Source organism: Geotrypetes seraphini, chromosome 11 (assembly GCF_902459505.1).
Source record: "Geotrypetes seraphini chromosome 11, aGeoSer1.1, whole genome shotgun sequence".
In the NCBI taxonomy this organism is placed as follows: domain Eukaryota; kingdom Metazoa; phylum Chordata; class Amphibia; order Gymnophiona; family Dermophiidae; genus Geotrypetes; species Geotrypetes seraphini.
Window position 1 is genome coordinate 58238298 of NC_047094.1, and position 20299 is coordinate 58258596.

Sequence of the window (20299 nt, forward strand, 5' to 3'; positions counted from 1 at the left end):
AGTCCCCGATCCTGCTGGCGCTGAACCAGGTCAGCATATCATGGCCCTGGGCTGCTGCGATTTGCTTCAACAGACACACTATCATGAGCCATGGAGGAAAGACATATAGTAGATCCTCCTGTGGACATGGCTGAACATGAGCATCCAGGCCTTCCTTGCTAGCTCCGCGACGACTGAAAAATCAGCTTTCCTGCTAGCCGCAGTTGTCATGAAGTTGAACATGGAGCACCCCCACTGATCTATTATGCACCCGAACACTCTTTGGGACAGGAACCATTCTCCAGGGTCCAGTGACTGACAACTGAGAAAGTCTGCTTGAATGTTGTCCACTCCTGCCACATGTGTCACCGACAGTGCCACAAGATGTCTCTTTGCCCATCAGAAAAGAAGCTGTTCCTCCATGCTCAGAGAGGAACTCCTCATAAACCTCTACCAGTTGACGTAAGCCACAGCCATGGCATTGTCAGAGAGGAGACAGCTGAATTGCCTAAAGCTCCTTGTGATTGAATGACAACTTGTGGTCTGAGGGCGCCTGCTGGCCCTGAACAGGGACGGCCATATATACCGCACCCCAGCCTTTTAAACTCGCATCCGTAGACAGAATCACCCAATCCGAGAAAGCGAGAGGGGTTGCTAACACCATGCAACACTGTTCTGCGCCAAAGTCATCCAAGGCAGGGGTGCATACAATGGGTCCCGCTGGGGATTCCAGTGTGAAAGCAGAGCATTCTGCAGTGGACGAAGATGGGCATGGGCCCAAGAAACCATATCAATTGTTACCACCATAGTGCCCAGAACCTGAAGGTACTGCCATGCCGTTGGAACCGGAGTAGTCAGAAGGTTCCTGATAACCTATTGAAGTGTCTCCTGATGGGAGACAGGCAGGAACACTTTGTTCTGTTCTGTGTGAAACCGAACTCCCAGGTATTCCAGATCCTGCATCGGTTCAAGGTGACTCTTCCTGAAGTTTTTCATCCAGCCCAAGCGCTGCAGCAACTACACCACCTACTGAACAGCTTGATGCCCCTCAGACAGCAAAGGGGCTCTGATCAACCAACTGTCCAGATAATGATGAACCAGGACACCCAGGGTGTGAAGATGGGCCGCCATCACCACCATCACTTTGGTGAAGGTCCTGGGCGCCATGGCCAATCCAAAGGGCATTGCTGCAAACTGGAAGTATTGCTCCAGGACGTGGACCTTCAGATACTTCAGGTGGTCTGGGAAAATGGGAATGTGGAGATACGCTTCTGTCAGATCTAGGGAGGCTAGAAATTCCCCAGTGCCACTGATGCTATCATAGAGCACACTGCCTCCATACAGAAGCGGGGCACATTCAGCACCGCATTGGCCACCTTGAAGTCCAGAATTGGTCTCTAATCATCGGACCCTTTCTTTGGAATGATGAAGTAGATCGAGTATCTCCCAGAGCCCGAGTCTAGCTCTGGAATGGGTTCTATTGCAGCAATATCCAGAAGCATGCAGGCTTTGGCCTGCACCTGAAGCGCCTTCTCAGGGTGGCCTGCAGGAGAATCCAGGAAATACTCGGCTAGAGGACCTCCAGTTTGTAGCCATCCCTGAGAACCTCCAGGACCCAGCGGTCAGAGGTAATTGCCTGCCATTCTGCCAGAAAAGTCAACAACCATCCCGCTACCTGCCGGGGGTATGTGTGTGAGTGACACTGGTCTGGCGTCAGAACTGTTTCTTTGTTCAAGCCACCCGTCAACTTCCTGTGGCCTGACAGTGGGACTCGCTGAAGCGCAGTCTGGAAGATGAGTATCGTTGTCTCATGGATGAGCCAGAGTACGGATGAGAGCGTCTGAAGGGACAAAAATTAGAACACCCCAAACCCCTGGAAGGGTGAGATCTATTCACAGGCAGCGACTTATGCCTGTGATCCTGTTTATTGGCCATAAAGTCATCCAGACCATGGCAGAACAGCAGCTGTCCTTTAAACAGCAGCTCAAGGTCACCTTAGAAGAGGCATCACCAGACCACGGCTGGATCTAGAGCATTCTGCACACCAAAACGGAATAGGCGGCAAGCTTGGCGAAAACTTTCAGGATTTAGTATAAGGCATCAGCCACTTAATCCACTCTGGAGATGAGAAAATTTAAGCTGTGAAGCACCACAGTGTCAGGATCACTGGTGCAACTTGGAATGGTATGCCCAAGCCATGAAAAGAGAGGCTGAAGCCGCCTTTATACCAGCAGCAGCTAAATCAAACAGCTACTTAAAAACAAAATCCACACATCTGCCTGAAAATCCTTCAGGATTACTCTCCCCATCACTGGGGAGAGAAGTGCACTTGGTGACCTGCGCCACCGAGGAATCCACCTTCGGGGAAGCAAAACGCTTCTTAAAGGCATCTGACATGAAATCCAGCCATGCCATGGAACGAGTACATTTCAAGGGGCCATCAAGAGTCTCCCAGATGTCGTTAGAATCCATACATGCTCAGGATTGTCAGGAAAGGAGGCAGATTGTGGCTTCTGATCACTCATGAGGGAACACTCTGTAGTGGCCGGGCTGCTCAGCCTGCGGTTTCAATTCCTGAAGAGATTCCAAGATCAAATCTCAAGATCAAATCAGCAAGATGGACATGCTTGAAAAATCTGCGCACAGTGGGATCCCTTCCCCAAATTTGGGGCTCTGCACTTATCCAGATCTTGAAGATCCACTAAATCTGTGACTGCCTCAGTGCCTTCCGGCAAAAGTAGAAGTATGGAAAGGGTATCCGGTGCAACTGCAGACACAGCCAGTTTACATGCCGGCACCCTCAAAGGAAGGAAGGAGAAAAGACCCTGGGTTCCTGAGGAGCAGGGGTCCCTATGACTGGTGCCGGAGAGGGAAATGGTCACAGACCACTACAAATGAGGCATGAATCCATCCCATGCTGTCCTGAGGAAGCCATCTATGAAGTTTTCTTGCAAAAACTAAGCTTGGAAATATGAAAAATATGTTTTAATTCAAATTGGGAAAAATTCAAGATGGCCACTGCGAGTGCCAATTTTGAAGAAAAATAGCCTGGAAATATCACAGGAATTCCCCCCCCAATCTGTGATTTGAGGATTTTAGAGGTGGGGAAGGGTAGGGCATGCAGGGAAACTATCTAAAATCCCCTTTTTAAGACCTCCTCCAAAAAAAAAAAAAAAAAATCAGATTCAGGCTTTCAGCCTGTACTTACTGTGACAAGTGCCGAATAAGAGACACTGTAGAGAGAGCTGAAAACAGCTCACAGGGAGATCCTTTGCCTCTGTGAACTGGAAATCTGAATTTCAGATCTTCTGACTACTCCACTGGCTTGACCACTATGGTCTGCGACCTCTGCCACACTGCGCAGATGCCTGGCGGAGGAACACAGTCTGGCTTTGATCCTGGGCGAACGTCCAAGGAATCGCTCAGCCTGTGCTCTGCCCATTAGTGGATGAACCTGGGGGGAGCTATTTCCCAAGGTAATGGTCCCTGAGCCACATTCTGATGTGCATGCAGGCTGTCCAGGGGGCTTACTGATAAGCAGGGAACACCCTAGAAGCAGACTTTCTCCAAAGGTCTGTGATCTCCCACAATCAAGGATATCGCCCCGCAGGGAACCTCCATAGCACAAGGGTGAAAAACGCAAATGCAAACTACTGAAAATACACGAAATTAAACACGAACAGAAAAGATCAGCTCCTAGGCTTGTAGGAAGAATGACTGAGGCACTGGCGCAGTGATGAGGTATGAGGGGGAGGGGTTTAAGTTTCAGAAATTTTGAGGCTTCCTACAAAGTCCTGGTGGGTCCAAATAACCCATTGGTCCTGGAATAAAGTGGGATTGTACAAGAACAGTCCTTTGTTGTCCTTCAAGGTTTGTGTTTAAAAATTCCAGTATATAAGCCCTTCAAATTGGCGTGTGTCATATGACGGGACCTTACATGGTCCATGTTTCGACCTAAAGGACCTCTGGAATCCTGATAATTTTGTATCAAAAATGTATAAATACTTGATAAAATGCCTAGAAAAGCAATGCTGCACTGCACATCTTTCAGGTTTATGTGAAGGCTTTTTTAGTTATGGGGAGAGAGAGGGAGGAGATGTAGTATAGGATTGGGGAAGGGAAGAGAGATGGAAGAAATGTTGTTTATGGATAGATGTGAATAGGGGAGAAGAAAGAGAGGAGATGGCACACATGGATGGTGGAGAAGTGCAGAGACAGGGAGGAGATAGTGTGCATGGACAAATGGGAAGGGAAGACATAGAAAAGTAGACAGATTTGAGGAGGAAGCAAAAAAATGGAAGAAAGTTGAATGTTAAAAGTTAATGTCAAAGATGGATGTAGGGCATAAAATGAAAGAGTGAAAACAGCAAATAGATAAGAAGGCCATGGAAACACAGTTAAGACCACAGACAAAGGGAAGAACAACCAGAGACTGGGAAAAGATGAGTAGAAAAATAAAATCACCAGACAACAAAGTAGGAAAAGTGATTTTATTTTCAATTTAGTGATTGAAATGTATCAGTTTTCAGAATTTACATCTGCTGTCTATATTTTGCACTGTTCAGGAAGAAATGTTATTTCTTTATTTCTCTGGTGTTGTACTGGTAGGAATGAATGTCGTGAAGCGTTACTTGTATCAGGGCCCCAAGTAGAAAGATATTTGTCTGCTCTCCATCAGATCTTTTGGACCCAAAATGGTCCTCGTTTCAAAATGAATTAAGACCTCTGCTGTATTGTGACAATCTTAATACAAAAAATTTTGGAATATTAATCGGGGAAAGTTAAAATATTGGAATCTATAGGAGGTCCTGTAGGATGAGCAGAATACCGATTGGGTTAGAAATAATTTGGAGAGAAGGATGAGGCCATTCTGGAGCCACACAGGAGTTTTCCTGCCTTGGGAGTCCTATACGGGACTAGAAAATCTACACTTTTTTTTCTAATTAAAGTGCGAGTTAAATTATGCTACCACTTTTTAATTTAATGGTTAGAAGTAGAAGTTTATACCCTTATCTGTGCTATCATTTTTGGCACTTTTTTAGCATGGCCCTCAGTGATTACATTTTATTACATCATATGTTGGTCCCAGAGAGCAAACATATAAATTGTGTGTCAATGAGCAACATTTTATATTAACAGTCTGGGAAACACTTAAATCCTGATTTATTCTCGATATTGAAGATAATAGCTGCCAGATCAATCTTTGATTTAAAAAAAAAAAAAAAAAGTCCCGAAACTACAACAGTTTGACAATGAGACTCAAAAACTGCACTCGTGCTGCCCAATTCAGGGAAAAAAATTTTCGATTTGATTTGAATCGATTTTTTGATTTAATTCGATTTGCTTTCCCCACCCAATCAGACATTTTTTTTTCAAACGCCCTGGTAGGTTTATTTTGCTGCCTCTTCACCCCCTTTGCCCTCTCCAACCCCATGCCAGCACTGTGGTGTAAACAAAATAAACATACAAAAAAGACTTTTCCTCTCTCTGTTAGGTACTAGCTCTTGCTCGCTATCAGCAGCTCTGTTAGGATATATATTTCATATCTGATATATTGTAATCACAAAAGAGAAATAAAATTATTTTATCTACCTTTTGTTATCTAGTCATTTTATTATTCAAATCATGTTGGTCCGAGGCTCTGGTTTCTGTTTGTCCTCTGTTTCTTCTTTCTCTATACTCACCATCCATCTTTGTACCTTCCCTGCCATGCCATATCCAACATTTCTGTTTTTTTTCTCCACTATCTACCATCTCTCTGTCTCTCTCCCTGAAGTGCTCTGGATAAAACCTTTCCATGTGGAATCTTTCCCTTCCTTCCCTCAATCATCACGTGCAACATTTCTTTCTTTCTCCCCATGCACCATTTCTCCTGCCCTCCACCCTATGTCCAACATTTCTCCCTATCTTCACCATGCATGTCTCCCTCTCCCCCATCATATGCAGGGATTTCTCCCTCTTACCCTCTTTTCTACCTCTTTGGTTCATCTCTTCCTTCCTCTCCTCTACCCCATGTCTAACAATTCTTCCTCTCTCCTCTCATATATAGCAGCTTTCCATCTCTCCCTCCCATCCCCCCCATGCGGCATCCTTCCATTCCTCCTATCCCTCTGTGTAGCACTTCCTGACTGAGCCCCCCCCCCCCAAAAAAAAAAAACAACCAACAACCAACAGTGAAATCTGGCATACTAAAGCAGCAGCAGTGGTGGCAGAGGCCATCTGGTAGAGGCAGTACTCTGAACAGGCTGCTCATGGCCTGTCCCACCAGGGCTTCCCCTTTGCCACATCATTAATGATGCAGCAGAGGGAAGGCCACAGGTGAGGCAGGCCACACAGAGCGCTGCCTCTGCTGGCCGGCCACTACCATTGCTGCTGCTGCTTTAGGAGGCCTGGAAATATGTCAGGACTCACTTTGAATACTTTATGCATGAGTAATCACCCTCTCTTGTAAAAGACATTGCATAACCAGAAGAAATTCAAAGAAGGGCAACAAAAATGATATAGGGTTTAGAATACCTCTCTTATGAAAAAAAAGTCAGGTTAGGGATATAGAGATTTATAAAATCATGAATGAGGTAGAACTGTCAAATGGGGCACACTTATTTAAATTTTCAAATACTAAAAGAAGAGGTCCAGATGCCTATCAGAGAGGTTCAAAAGAAGGTTGGAACAGTTCCTAGACAGTCCATAAAAAATATTAGCCAGGAATACTTGAGAAGCCATCACTAATCCATTGAAATGAGGTATGAAAAATAGGTCTATTTTGTGGGATTTGCTGGATACATATAACCCTGACTGGCAACTGTCAGAAGCAGAATGCAAGATTTGATAAACCAATAGTCTAAATCAGCATGTTAAGAGGCAGATCTGTATATTGTCGCTATCATAGAGACATGGTTCAGTGAATCCCATGGATGGGATGCAAACATGCCGGGCTATAATATTTTCAGGAAGGACAGAGATGGTCAAAAAGGTGGAGGAGTAGCTCTCTATGTAAAGATCAATATCCAAGGGACCGAAATGCAAGAGACCTGGGGAGAGGAAGAAGTGATATGGATCGCTCTGAAAAGAGAAGATGGAACTTCTATCTACGTGGGTGTAGTCTACAGACCTCTCACTCAATTACAGCAATTGATAAGGATCTGGTTGTGGATATCCAAAAGTTTGGAAGGAAAGAGGAGGTGCTGCTGTTGGGAGATTTCAACCTGCCGGATGCAGACTGGAATGTTCCGTCTGCAGAAACAGAAAGAAGTAGGGAGTTTGTGGATGCCTTTCAAGAGGCTCTGCTCAGACAAATGATAAAGGAACCCACGAGGGAAAAAAATGATATTGGATCTGGTCCTTACAAATGGAGAGAGTATCTCTAATGTTTGAGTGGGTGTGCACCTGGGAAATAGTGATCATCAAATGGTTTGGTTTGATAAAACGGCTAAAGTGAAGAGCGGCTGTACTATAATTAAAAGTCCTAGATTTCAAACGTACGGACTTTAATGGAATGGAAGAGTAACTGAAGAAAGAGCTGCTAGGATGGGAAGACATAAGAGAAGTGGGAAAACAGTGGTCTAAGCTGAAAGGAGCGATAAAAATGGCTATGGACCTTTATGTGAAGAAAATAAATAAAAATAAGAAAAAGGAAACCGATATGGTTCTCCAAACTAGTGGCGGAGAAAATAAAAGCAAAAGAGCTGGCGTTCGTGAAATATAAAAAAACTCCAAGAAGAGGAGTTCAGAAAGGACTACCGGGTGAAACTGAAAGAAGTCAAGAGAGATACATCTGGCGAAAGCACAGGCGGAAGAACAAATGGCTAAAAATGTAAAAAAGGGAGACAAAATTTTTTTCAGATTATATTAGTTAAAGTAGGAAGATGAAAAATGGAATTGCTAAATTAAAAGATGCTGGGAACAGATATGTGGAGAGTGATGAGGAAAAAGCAAATGTGCTAAACAAATACTTCTGTTCTGTGTTCAAGGAAGAGAATCCTAGAGAAGGACCGAGACTGTTTGGCAAAGTAAAGCGAGAAAATGGAGTAGATTCTGTGCTGTTCATGGAGGAAAGTGTTATGAACAACTTGAAAAAGTGAAGGTGGACAAAGTGATGGGACCGGACGGGATCCATCCCAGGATACTGAGGGAGCTCAGAGAGGTTCTGGCATGTCCAATTAAAGATTAATTCAACAAATCTCTGGAGACAGGAGTGGTTCCTAGTGACTGGAGGAGAGCGTATGTGGCCCTATTCACAAAAGTAGTTACAGAGATGAAGCAGGAAACTACAGGCCGGTAAGCCTCACTTCGGTTGTTGGAAAAATAATGGAAATGTTGCTGAAAGAAAGAATAGTGAACTTCCTAGAATCTAATGGGTTACAGCAGGGGTGCCCAATACGTCGATCGCGATCGACCGGTAGCTCAGGAAGGCAGCGTGAGTCGATCGCGGAGCCCATCCTGGGCTCCGTGATAGACTCGTGTTGCCGTCCTGATCTACCGGGCCGATCAGCCTTCCTCGGTGTTCTCCCTAGGGCCTTTTAGCTGGGCGGTCCGCCCAGCTGTCATCTTCTGCTGCCGCCAATGCTGAACATTAAAAAAAAAAAACCCCGGCTTGGAGATTTCAGGCCGTAGCAAACTTATGCTCCGGGCTCTAACGTGTGCATGCCGGCTTCTCTTCTCTTCCCTCCGAAACCGGAAGTTATGTCCGGGAGGGGGGGGGAGAAGGGAAGCCGGCAAGCACATGTTGAGAGCCCTGATGCAAGCGTTCGCTACGGGCTAAGGCGGAGAAAGGTTAGTGAAACCTGGTCCACATAGAGTAAGATGTCATCGGCAAATAAGCTGATTTTGCATTCTTGCCCTCTGACCACTATACCCCTGATGTCCTCATCCTGTCGGATCTTGGCTGCTAGGGGCTCTATAGCCAACAGGAAAAGAAGAGGGGATAGAGGGCAACCCTGTCTCATACCTCTCTGCAGGCCAAAGTCCCCAGTTAAGCCCCCGTTAATCATTAAGCGCGCCCTGGGGTCATGATATAAAGCCGTCACCCATGCCAGAAACCCTGCCCCGAAAACCTCCCCTGCGTAAAACCCAAAAGAGGTAGTCCCATGAAATGCTGTCGAACGCTTTTTCCATATCTAGTCCTGCCACCGCCTCCTGGCCTCCCCGACCCACCCTGTCGTAAATCGCGCCCAAGACTTTCAGCAAGTTCATAGAAGCGTATCGGCCTGGTACGAACCCAACCTGATCCGGATGAACAAGATCAAGGAGGAAACGGTTCAAGCGCCTCGCCAATGTCACGGCCAGAAGTTTAATATCTTGATCTAGAAGGGAGATGGGACGAAATGACCCCACCAAGTCCGGATCCTTACCGGGCTTTGGGAGCAGAACTATGTGGGCCATATTGTCCGGAAAGGGGCCTCCCGTCTCTGCCACTGTGTTATACATCAACAACAATACACTCCAAATCTGCCAAAATTCCTACTGTAGAAAAAACACAAAAAGGCAACCTAGTCACATCAAGGTTTGTGTGGGGGACGCTCAAGACGCCAAAATTGGCTCGCAACTAACAAACCAAAATGGGGTGAATATAATTTCAGCACACTCAGGGTGCTCAATGATGGTGTGTGGGTGGAGGCTTACCGCCTTGACCCAGAAGTGAAGTGTAGGAGCTGTGCTCCTATCACTGAGGGTTCACACTGAGAGCACCCTATATTATATTCACCCCATTTTGGTTTGTTAGTTGCGAGCCAATTTTGGCGTCTTGAGCATCCCCCACACAAACCTTGATGTGACTAGGTTGCCTTTTTGTGTTTTTTCTACTGTGTTATACATGGCACTCAGGGGTTGTGCTACCAGGTCCTCAAGAATCCGATAATATTCAGGTCCGAACCCATCTGGACCCGGAGCTTTCGCCAATTTGAGGGACCGGATGGAGACTCGGAGTTCAGTCTCAGATATAGGGAGACTCAGCGATGCAGACTGCTCCTCCTCCAGGTGTGGTAGAGATAGGCCCCGGAAAAATTCCGCAAGAGCGGTCTCATCTAGCGGCTGTTTACCATACAGGGACTCGTAATACTTGACAAACTGTTCAGCAATTTGGCGTTCCCCCTCATGCCGGGTTCCCCTGGCGTCGCGAATCGCTGTGATGAGTTGGCGTTTTTTATATGGTCGCACAAGGTTCGCCAGGAGTTTCCCCGTTTTTCCCCCCCACCTGTGCATGTTGTACCGCTGAAACGCAAGTGTTTGTTCTGCTCGCTGATGAAGTAAGATCTCAATGCGGTCTCGGATTCTCTTATATTCCGTTCTGTCAGAATCCGACAAAGAGGAAATATGGGCCCTGCGGAATTGATGCAGTTGTTGCGTAAGCGATAAAAGTTCCGCCCCCCTAGCCCTGCGCTTGGCAGCCGTGTATGCAATCACGTGTCCCCTCAGGACTGCCTTAGATGCGTACCAGTAAGATACCGGTCCAATTTCAGGAGTATTGTTCGTGGCCTGATAATCTACCCATCGCGCCCACAGGTATGTTCAAAATTCCTGATCATGATACAAATACAATGCCATTTTCCAAGAAGAGGCCCTGCTACCAGCTGCGAGGGTCAGGGTGAGATCCACGGTAGCGTAGTCGGAAACCGTAGTTTCCACTATGTCCGATCTAGTGACTCTGGGGAACAACCTTTGGTCCAGTAATATATAATCTAGGCGTGCGTACACTTTGTGGACATGTGAATAAAAGGTAAAATCCGAGTCATACGGGTGTAATGCCCGCCAGACGTCCACCAGGCCTAAATGCTGTGCCAGAAATCCCACCCCCTTGTTATCATAGTCCCTTAAACTACCCCTTGGAGGCTTGCAATCCACCCCTGGGTCTGCAGTGATGTTCATGTCTCCCCCCAGGATCACCTGGTAATCCGGGTGGGCCGATACCATAGAAAGAACTGTGGAGAAAAATTTATGACAGTAAGAGTTCGGTGCATATAAATTACAGAGCAACAGCTTTAGACCCCAGACCTCCCCCATGACAATAACATATCTCCCCTCCCGATCCGTCAATTGTTTATGCAAGACAAAAGGTAGCCGCTTATGAAATAAAATAGCCACCCCCCTCTGTCGGCCCCCAGAAGTAGAGGAGAAGACTTCCCCGACCCAATTCCTCCTCAATTTGGAATGTTCAATCTGAGTTAGGTGGGTCTCCTGTAAAAAGGCCACATCCGCTTTCAGGTTACGCAAGTGGGTGAGTATGCGGAATCTTTTAACCGGGGACCTGATGCCATCAACATTGAAAGTGGCAATCTTTAGGTCAGCCATAGCAGAGAGAGGGACAGGTTACATAGTGCACAACCCCGGGGAACAGCAGCTTCCCAGGAGCCCAAGGAATCATCCATTGTTCTCCAGCCATTCAAGAACTGAACCTTGGCAGAAATAACAGATAGGTGCAGACGAGGCCTCCCAGCTAAGCCTCGCCGCCCTCAGTTGCCAAATGCCCCATGTCCCATCAGCCTGAGCCCCCACGTAACCCCCCCACACACACAACCACACCGCATTCACACCCCCCCACACACACTCTTCCCCGCAGCCCCCCAGCAACCCCCCACCCCTCTCCCCAGCCCCCCATGCTGCACCCTTCCCATCAGCATACATACCCATATGTACCCCCCAGCCTGTCCGGAGACCTCCCCCCCCCTCATGTCTCTCCCCCTCTGCATCCCATAAGGTCCTATTGTCCCTGCAAAAATAAACATAAACATAACGCTGAATTCAGTAAGGTGTCTCTAATCAAGTCCATGCCAGGTGTCGTGTAAATGCCACAGTATACCGGATCAGATGTCAAGTTGGCCGTTACATCCCCTGCCAGGCAGATCCCAGAGGGCCCAGCTAATGGAGAGGGGCCAGGAATGGAATCGGGCCCCTTGTCAGCACAAAGATCACCAAGGTGTGCGGTCCGCCAGGGTAGTACCCCCCGCATCCAGCTCAGTGGCTAGCTCTCGACCTGGGGAGTTGTACACTCCACAGTAGCCAGAGTCTCACCTCCATAGGACATGTTGGAAGAAAACACTGAAGTAGCCGCCATCTCCGCACTCTTAGCCCTCAGTGCAGCAGAGAAGGAAAAGTTAGATGACATGCATACCCTCTGTAGCTATATCGGACAGAGGAAGTTCAGCAAGCAGGTAATTTAGCCAGAAACGCCTTGGCTTCATCTCCAGAGTGGAAAGTCAGGGTTTTACCATCATGCCAGTCCCGGAGATTCGCCGGGTACACCAGCGCGAACTTGATTCCTCTGTTATGGAGGGCGCCATGGTCTTGCGTTGGGCCGCCACCCGCACAGAATAATCATTGAACACGAGGACCCGAGATCCCTTGTAGTCCAGGGCCCCAGCCCTGCGATAGGCCCGGAGTAGCATTTCCTTTTCTCGCCAGTTAACATATCGGGCTATTGCAGTCCTCGCTCTCCCCCCCTCCGCCGGCCGAGCTCCAATGCGATGTGCCCGCTCACACGTGAAACTCTCAGCGCCCCAGCCAAGCCTAATTACTCCGGCAGCCACTTACTAAAGGCATCGTAAAGGTCCTGCTCGCTTACTGACTCCGGGAGCCCGATCAGCCGCAGGTTATTTCGGCGGCTCCTGTTCTCCTGTTCGTCCAGGGCTGCCAGTAGCTCCCTGTTGGTTTTTTGCAGTTCCTCCACCTGGGTGGTTAGGCCCGAGCACGTGTCCTCCTGGTCGGACATTCGCTGCTCCACTTCCGCTAGCCGTCGGCTGTGAGAATCAAACTTCTCATTCATCTCATCCACAGCCGACTGTATTTTATTTAGCCTGTCCGCCAGCGCCGCCGAAACTGAACGCGTGATGTCTGTGATCCATTCACCAGCCGGAATTGTGAAAGTGGCCGGTTCCGCCGCCATTTTGGAGGGGGTGAGAGAGGGCTTGTCCCGGGTTCCCTTTGCCGATTTTACTGGCATGCCCCGCTCCGTCGTGTTCTCTCCTTCGGGCTATGGAGGAGCAGGTAACAGTATCCGATGCCAGGACCTCGCGGCTCCGTTAGGGATGCAGAGAAGCCGATTTTTCGCCGATATTTCGTCCGTGGGGCGGGAGCTCTCCGACAGTGCATCCGCTCAGACAGGCTGCATCACGTGACCCCCTCAGTGAAGCATTTCCTCTTCCTGCTGCCAGATCCTGCCTACTTTCTGTTTCCGTGAAGGCAGGACCCGGCAGCTCGATCGCGATGTTAGTCAGCCGAAGCAGGGAGAGCTTGGGGCAGCTTCGGCCTTCGGGCCTGTTATTGGTGGCGGTTTGGGTCCTGGTCCCCGATGGCAGTTTGGGTCCTGGTCCCCGATGGCAGTGGCTTGGGGGAGGGCAGGGAGAAAGAAAGAAAAAGGGCAGGCAGGGAGACAGAAGGAAAGAAGAGAAACAGAAAAAAAGAAAGGGAGGCAGAGAGAAAGAAAGGGCAGGGAGAGAGGAAGGAAAAGTTGGGGGAGGGAATGAGGTGTGGAGGAGAGGAAGCATACAGGCTAAAAGAAGGGAAGAAAGATTGTATGCACAGTCAGAAGAAGAAAGTGCAACCAGAGACTCATGAACTCACCAGACAAGGTAGGAAAAATGATTTTATTTTAAATTTAGTGATCAAAATGTGTCTGAATTTATATCTGCTGTCTATATTTTACAATATGGTCCCTTTTTACTAAACCACAATAGTGGTTTTTAGCGCAGGGAGCCTATGAGTGTCGAGAGCAGCGCTGGGCATTCAGCGCAGCTCCCTGCGCTAAAAACTGCTATTGTGGTTTAGTAAAAAGGGAGGGGGGTGGGTATTTGTCTATTTTTGTATGGTTGTTACTGAGGTGACAGTGCATAGAGTCATCTGCTTTGACCTCTTTGAAAAACCCTGGAATAGGAATGATAATTAACATTTTCTATGCGTACAGTGTGCTTTGTGTTTTTTAAAAATTTTATTGTTGGTAGATCATTTTGACTTGGTCATTTTAAAAGTAGCTCGTAAGCCCAAAAAGTGTGGGCACCCCTGGGTTACAGGATCCGAGGCAACATGGCTTTACAATAGGTAAATCATGCCAAACGAACCTGATTGAATTTTTTGATTGGGTGACCAGAGAACTGGATCGAGGACATATGCTAGATGTAATTTACTTAGATTTCATCAAAGCCTTTGATACGGTTCCTCATAGGAAGCTCTTGAAAAAACTTGAAGGGCTGAGGTTAGAGCCCAAAGTGGTGAACTGGATTAGAAACTGGCTGTTGGACAGACGTTAGAGGTTGGTGGTTAATGGAAGTTGCTCGGAGGAAGGAAAGTTGAGTAGTGGAGTCCCTCAGAGTTCAGTGCTGGGGGCCGATCCTGTTCAATATGTTTATGAGTGACATTGTTGAAGGGTTAGAAGGAAAAGTTTGCCTTTTTGCGAATGATACCAAGATATGCAACAGAGTAGACACCAAGGAGGGAATGGAAAATATGAAAAAGGATCTGCAAAAGTTAGAGGAACGGTCTAATACAGGGGTGGCAACTCCGGTCCTCGAGGGCCAGAATCCAGTTGGATTTTCAGGATTTCCCCAATGAATATGCATGAGATCTATTTGCATGCACTGCTTCAATGCATATTCGTTGGGGAAATCCTGAAACCCGACTGGATTCCGGCCCTCAAGGACCGTAGTTGCCCACTTCTGATCTAATATCTGGCAACTAAAATTCAATGCAAAGAAATGCAGAGTAATGCATTTGGGGATTAATAATCGGAAGGAACCGTATATGCTGGGAGGTGAGAGGCTGATATGCATAGATGGAGAGAGGGACCTTGGGGTGATAGTGTCTGAAGATCTAAAGGTGAAAAACAATGTGACAAGGCGTTGGCTGCTGCCGGAAGGATGCTGGGCTGTATAAAGAAAGGCATAACCAGTAGAAGGAAGAAGGTGTTGATGCCCCTGTACAGGTTGTTGGTGAAGCCCCACCTAGAGTATTATGTTCAGTTTTGGAGACCTTATCTGGCGAAGGACGTAAGAAGACTTGAAGCAGTCCAGAGGAGGGTGACGAAAATGATAGGAGGTTTGCGCCAGAAGACGTATGAGGCGAGACTGGAAGCCCTGAATATGTATACCCTAGAAGAAAGGAGGGACACAGGAGATATGATTCAGACGTTCAAATAATTGAAAGGTATTAACGTAGAACAAAATCTTTTCCAGAGAAAGGAAAATGGTAAAACCAGAGGACATAATTTGAGGTTGAGAGGTGGTAGATTCAAGAGCAATGTTAGGAAATTCTACTTTACGGAGAGGGTGATAGATGCTCGGAATGCGCTCCCAAGAGAGATGGTGGAGAGGAAAATGGTGACGGAGTTCAAAGGAGCGTAGGATGAACACAGAGGATCTAGAATCAGAAAATAATAATAAATATTGAAGAACTAAGGGCAGTACTGGGCAGACTTGCACTGTATGTGTCTGTATATGGCATTTGTTGAAGATGGGCTGGGGAGGGCTTCAATGGCTGGGAGGGTGTGGATGGGCTGGAGTGAGCTTTGATAGAGACTTCAGTAGTTGGAGCTCAAGCACAGTACCGGGTAGAGCTTTGGATTCTTGCCCAGAAATAGCTAAGAAGAAAAAAAAAATTTTTTTTTTAAATTTAAATTGAATCAGGTTGGGCAGACTGGATGGACTATTCGGGTCTTTATCTGCCGTTATCTACTATGTTACTATGTTTAGCATGGCTACCTTACTTTTTAATGTTATGTACTCATGGAAAGAACAGTTAATTCAGTATCACATTTAATATATTAAAATCCTGGTTTAAAATAATTTTAATATATTATCTTTGGGATACAACCATCATCATTACTAACCCCCTCTTTTACTAAGATGTGCTAACGCGTCTATAGACTAACATGCACGTGTTAGCGTTTAGTGCGCGATAATCGGTTAGCGCACCTTAGTAAAAGAGGGTCTAAGTGTCAGTATCCCAGTTTGGCATTCAAAGGATACTTTGTATGTACAAAAGACATAACTTGAACATTATTTAGAATGCAACTCAAAGCTCAAATTCTGTACTGAGCATTAAGTATTACCTGGTGTTTGGAAGCGCACAGTCTGAGCCATATTCTTGTACATGCATTCCAAAAAAACACACATCCACACCATCAATCTCCTCAAAGGCAAAAAGTGCTTTGGTTCGATAAGGGAAGGACTCCGACATTTCACCAGTATCTACAAATCTGCAGCAAACAACAAATGTAATTAAACAGCATAATTAGGGCTATCAATTCACAAGAAAGAGCTCCTTATCACTAACATCTATTCAAATTATAGCTATTTAAAACTGGTCACACCCACCTAATATCCTAATACTAATATTCTTAGTACCATATGTTAACATTACAGTGTGAAATACTGTACTTATAAATTATATCCACTATAACTACAATCCTGCAACATTAAACTAATAAATATGCATTATGATGCACCATTATACATCAATGTTGTCACTTTAGAAGCCTTGAGTGGCAATCGTATGTGTAAATGCCAGCATTTACACTTACTTTGGAATGTAGAGTTGTTGTTGCTTTTTTTTTTTTTTTGTAAAATCTGTTTATTTAAAGTTTTGCAGTTACAGTCAATCAAAACCAATAGCAAACAAAGATCAATGAGTGAAGCTTATTCCTCCAATACTAAAAATAATGGAGGGGATGGAAACAACCAATTATTTAAAATACATTTTTTCCCAAGTATTTAAGATTTGGTCAATAGTAGCTTCTCGTGAATACCCTGTATGAGTTTGGCTTGATAAAAATGAGTCCTTCCACAAGCAAAATTCATGTCTCAATAGCGACTGTAAAAAGTTCTTCAGTGCCCACCAGAAGGATCGGATTCATTTGCAGTACCATAACCTATGACTGTGTTATCCGCCTTTACAACATAACATAATTCTTCTATATCACCATAATCAAATGTCTTCTTGGCGGTTTACAAGGAAGAAGACTGGACAATCAGCGAATTAGACTTTGCTCCGCTGAAGAATCATGCAGAGGAGGAAAAAATGATGGCAATGTTAAGGACTGATTAATGTGAAAATTTGTAACAACTTTTGGAAGAAACTTTGGATGAATACGAAGAAGTACTTACTGGGAAAAAAATTGAAAATATGGGGCATAGACAACTAGAGCGCTTGCAATTCACTAACTCTTCTTGCCAAAGCAAGGGCCACTAAAAGGCTCCCATGTTAAGAACTTAGACATTTGAGATAAATCAGTGTTAGAACAGCTGGCATAAAAGGCTTATTTCCAGGAAAGAGAGGCCCCATGAATTCTCCTGGAATGGCATTCTGGCAATTCAGCACTATGTATTACTGTACTTTGGGTATAGCATCCAAAGGTTTACCAAGATCTCTACCCCAGCCACACATCATCTTTGTATAGCTCCTAAGAGGTACTAGCCAGTGCTTTGTGAAATGTAGAAACCAATAACTTCTCCAAGGGGGTCACCCTCCAAAAATCTCTTAACTTTATTACCAAATCCAAGTGACAAACTCTGCAATGGTAAGGAAACAGGTAATGGAACAATTGGAGGTAAGCATAATAATCTCCTGGACCCATATGCCACGAGTTTGCATATCCACAAAAGATAATAAAGATCCATCTCTTTTCAACACCTGTTCCAGAACTTTAACTCCCAGTTTGACCCAGTGTTTAAAGATTACATTAGCCAAGCCCGAGGTAAATTCTGCATTGCCCATTATTGGCAAGAGAACGCTATTATGAGGGTCCTGATTTCATTGAGATAGCAAATGCTGCCACAAATACCAAAGAAGCCAAAAGGGCAATTTAGAGAGATATGCATGTAACAAAATTCAAATGCCATAGGTAAAAATAATCTCTTTCCAGCTCTACATCTGTAAACTGATGCTCATATAAAATCCAATCACTGAGGTGGCACATAAGGCAAGCCTGATTGTATAATTTAATATCCAGTACCACCAATCCCCTTTAGATCATTGTCCTGCAAAAAGTCCCATCTGAGCTTTGATTTCTTACCCCTTCCATCAAAGACTTCTCAATACACCTAGATCTCGCTTCAAGGAGGTAGAAGGAAGGGACTGAAGGACATATAGCTAGCATGAGAAAACTACCATCCTATAAAGATTAATCCTGTCCATTAATGATGGTGGGAGGCCCTTCCACTGAGCAAAGAAGCATGGTCAGTCAACAAGAGCCTTTCAGTAATTATCGATGTAAGCATTGCAGTGTATGTGCCTATGTGATGGAAGCAGCGATCATTACCCATACTTCTTTAAACAAGGTTCATCATTTGACCAAGCGAACGGTTTGCAATACAGTGGGGGTGGGGGTGTATTTAATAGCCTGCCCCTGCCCGCTATTCTACATTGGCCATACTACTCGACCTATTAAATCTAGAATCAAAGAACATCTGAGCAAGATTCGCTGGGGGGGGGGGGACATGACAGGTCCGTTGACTCACCACTGGCAAGAAAAATCACATTAGCTTGAAGATCTACGTTTTGCGATTTTGGAAGCCCCACAGTTGCCCCGTGGAGGGAACTTGCAAGCTTACTTATGGAAGAAGGAACAGACTTGGATATTCCACTGGCAGACAGTGGTTCCTTACGGGTTAAACCTTGAGGTGGAATGGTGGGCGTTCCTTTGCCGATAATTGACAGACGTAGTCTTAGATATATGGTGGTCAGCTGAGGGAGTTAAGTCATCATACCGGAAGAGGAAGTGCATTAGAAGACTGGGAGGTATCCACCAGTAGCGTCAGGAGATCTTTCATGTTTGGTTTTTAGTATGTTATGTTTACTCATTATTTTTTTGTTTTTGTTCTAGTATTTTCACCACTTGAACCAGGGAGAGTCTGCTATGGGAGTTCTCTGAAGCATCTCGTTTAGGGCGAAACACATCAGAACCTGTTTAAGTTCTACATCTTTACTCACTGGTAAGTGTGGGTTGTTGGTTTTTTTTTTAATTACTGAAGATAAGTAACATTCAAAATATTATTGGATTTTACAGCATTTGATTACTTTATATTATCACCTTTCAAAGACTTGCAGCAGTGCTATGAAAGACTAAGGAGGCCACATTTAGGGGCTTGCCCCAGGTTTGTGGTTCTTCATCCTTATTCAAGGTTCTGAGCACTAGTGAGTCACTTTAAATAGTGAGGTACCCTTATGTGTATAGGGCCGTTTTGGTTTAATTTGGGACTCATTTAGAGTTTATCGATCCAGCACAGTATCATTTCAGAATATCTTAAATGCATTTTGTTTTTGTTTTCTTTTAATTTCATTGATTGGGCTGGCAAAACTTCTGAGCCTGCCTAACAAATTAAATTAAAACAAATTAGTCAGCATAACAGGATTGAAAAAAGGTTTGCATAATTTTCTAAAAGAGAAGTTCATAGGTCATTATTGAGATGGCTTGGGGAATTCCACTGCTTAAGAGCCTTTAACTCCTCTGCCATTTTCGTTGTGGCCATGTCTAACTTCTGGAGCATCTTAAGGATAGTTGATAGAGTGTCCTCAGTCGCAGGGGAAGAACTCCCTAAGCTGTTCCGTACTGGCAGAAGCTCATCTGCTGAGGATCCTTCCTCTATGGACAGGTCGGGTGCAGCTTTGGCTTCCCTTCCTTCCACTTCCTGGGCAGCTGCATCAGCCGGACAAGGAGGCAGACTGGTGGAGACGCGAGAGAGATCTCCTGCCCCAGCGTAACTGAGTCTTCTCCCCTCAGGGATGCAGCGGGGCTTAACTCGCCCGTAGAGAAGCAAACTCCTGGCAGACATTGCTCCAAAGTGCGCTGGACGAAGGCAGTCGAGGAGGTAGGCGCCCTCACATTACCTTTCTATTTGATGTGCGGCATTCCGTGTAGATAATATAAAATGAAACGCGGAGAGCATTCTCACTGCTGCCAGGTTAGCGCCGCCATCTTGGTCACTACCCAGAACTTTACATCTTAATTAAGTTTTAGAAATAGAACGAGGCACAAGAAACCCTTCGTGACTTGTGCATGGTCACAGGGAAAGCTCAGGGTCCAAACTCACAATCCAAGGTGCCGAGGTTGGAGTCCCCAGTAGTGTACTATACTGTCATTATGTGCACGTGCATTAGAGTTGCTTCACAAATGGTTGTGTAGAAGTGAGAGAGGAGGTCAAGGCCACCAAAGAATGGAGGTGGCTATGAAGAATTAGAAAAGTTTGAAAACCTGACAATCCTAAGGGAAATTTAAAATGCTACTAGGAGTGGAGCTTGAATCCATGTGAGCACATTTCCATTCGATGAGAAGTTGAATGCTTAAACCACTTTGTCATCTAATGGTTATGGTGAAGTGAGAATGTGGGTATACCCAAAT

The 20299-nt window shown here is 45.6% G+C and overlaps 1 protein-coding gene across 8 annotated transcripts in view; it reads right to left on the reverse strand.

Moving 5' to 3' along the window:
* CREBBP (CREB binding protein) overlaps positions 1-20299 on the reverse strand; it is a 676455-nt gene that overhangs the window by 111314 nt on the left and 544842 nt on the right. For all 8 annotated transcript variants that reach the window (XM_033962544.1, XM_033962542.1, XM_033962548.1 and 5 more), the window contains one exon: positions 16013-16159. In XM_033962544.1, coding sequence (XP_033818435.1) covers positions 16013-16159 — 147 coding nt within the window. The remainder of the gene's footprint in view (positions 1-16012; positions 16160-20299) is intronic.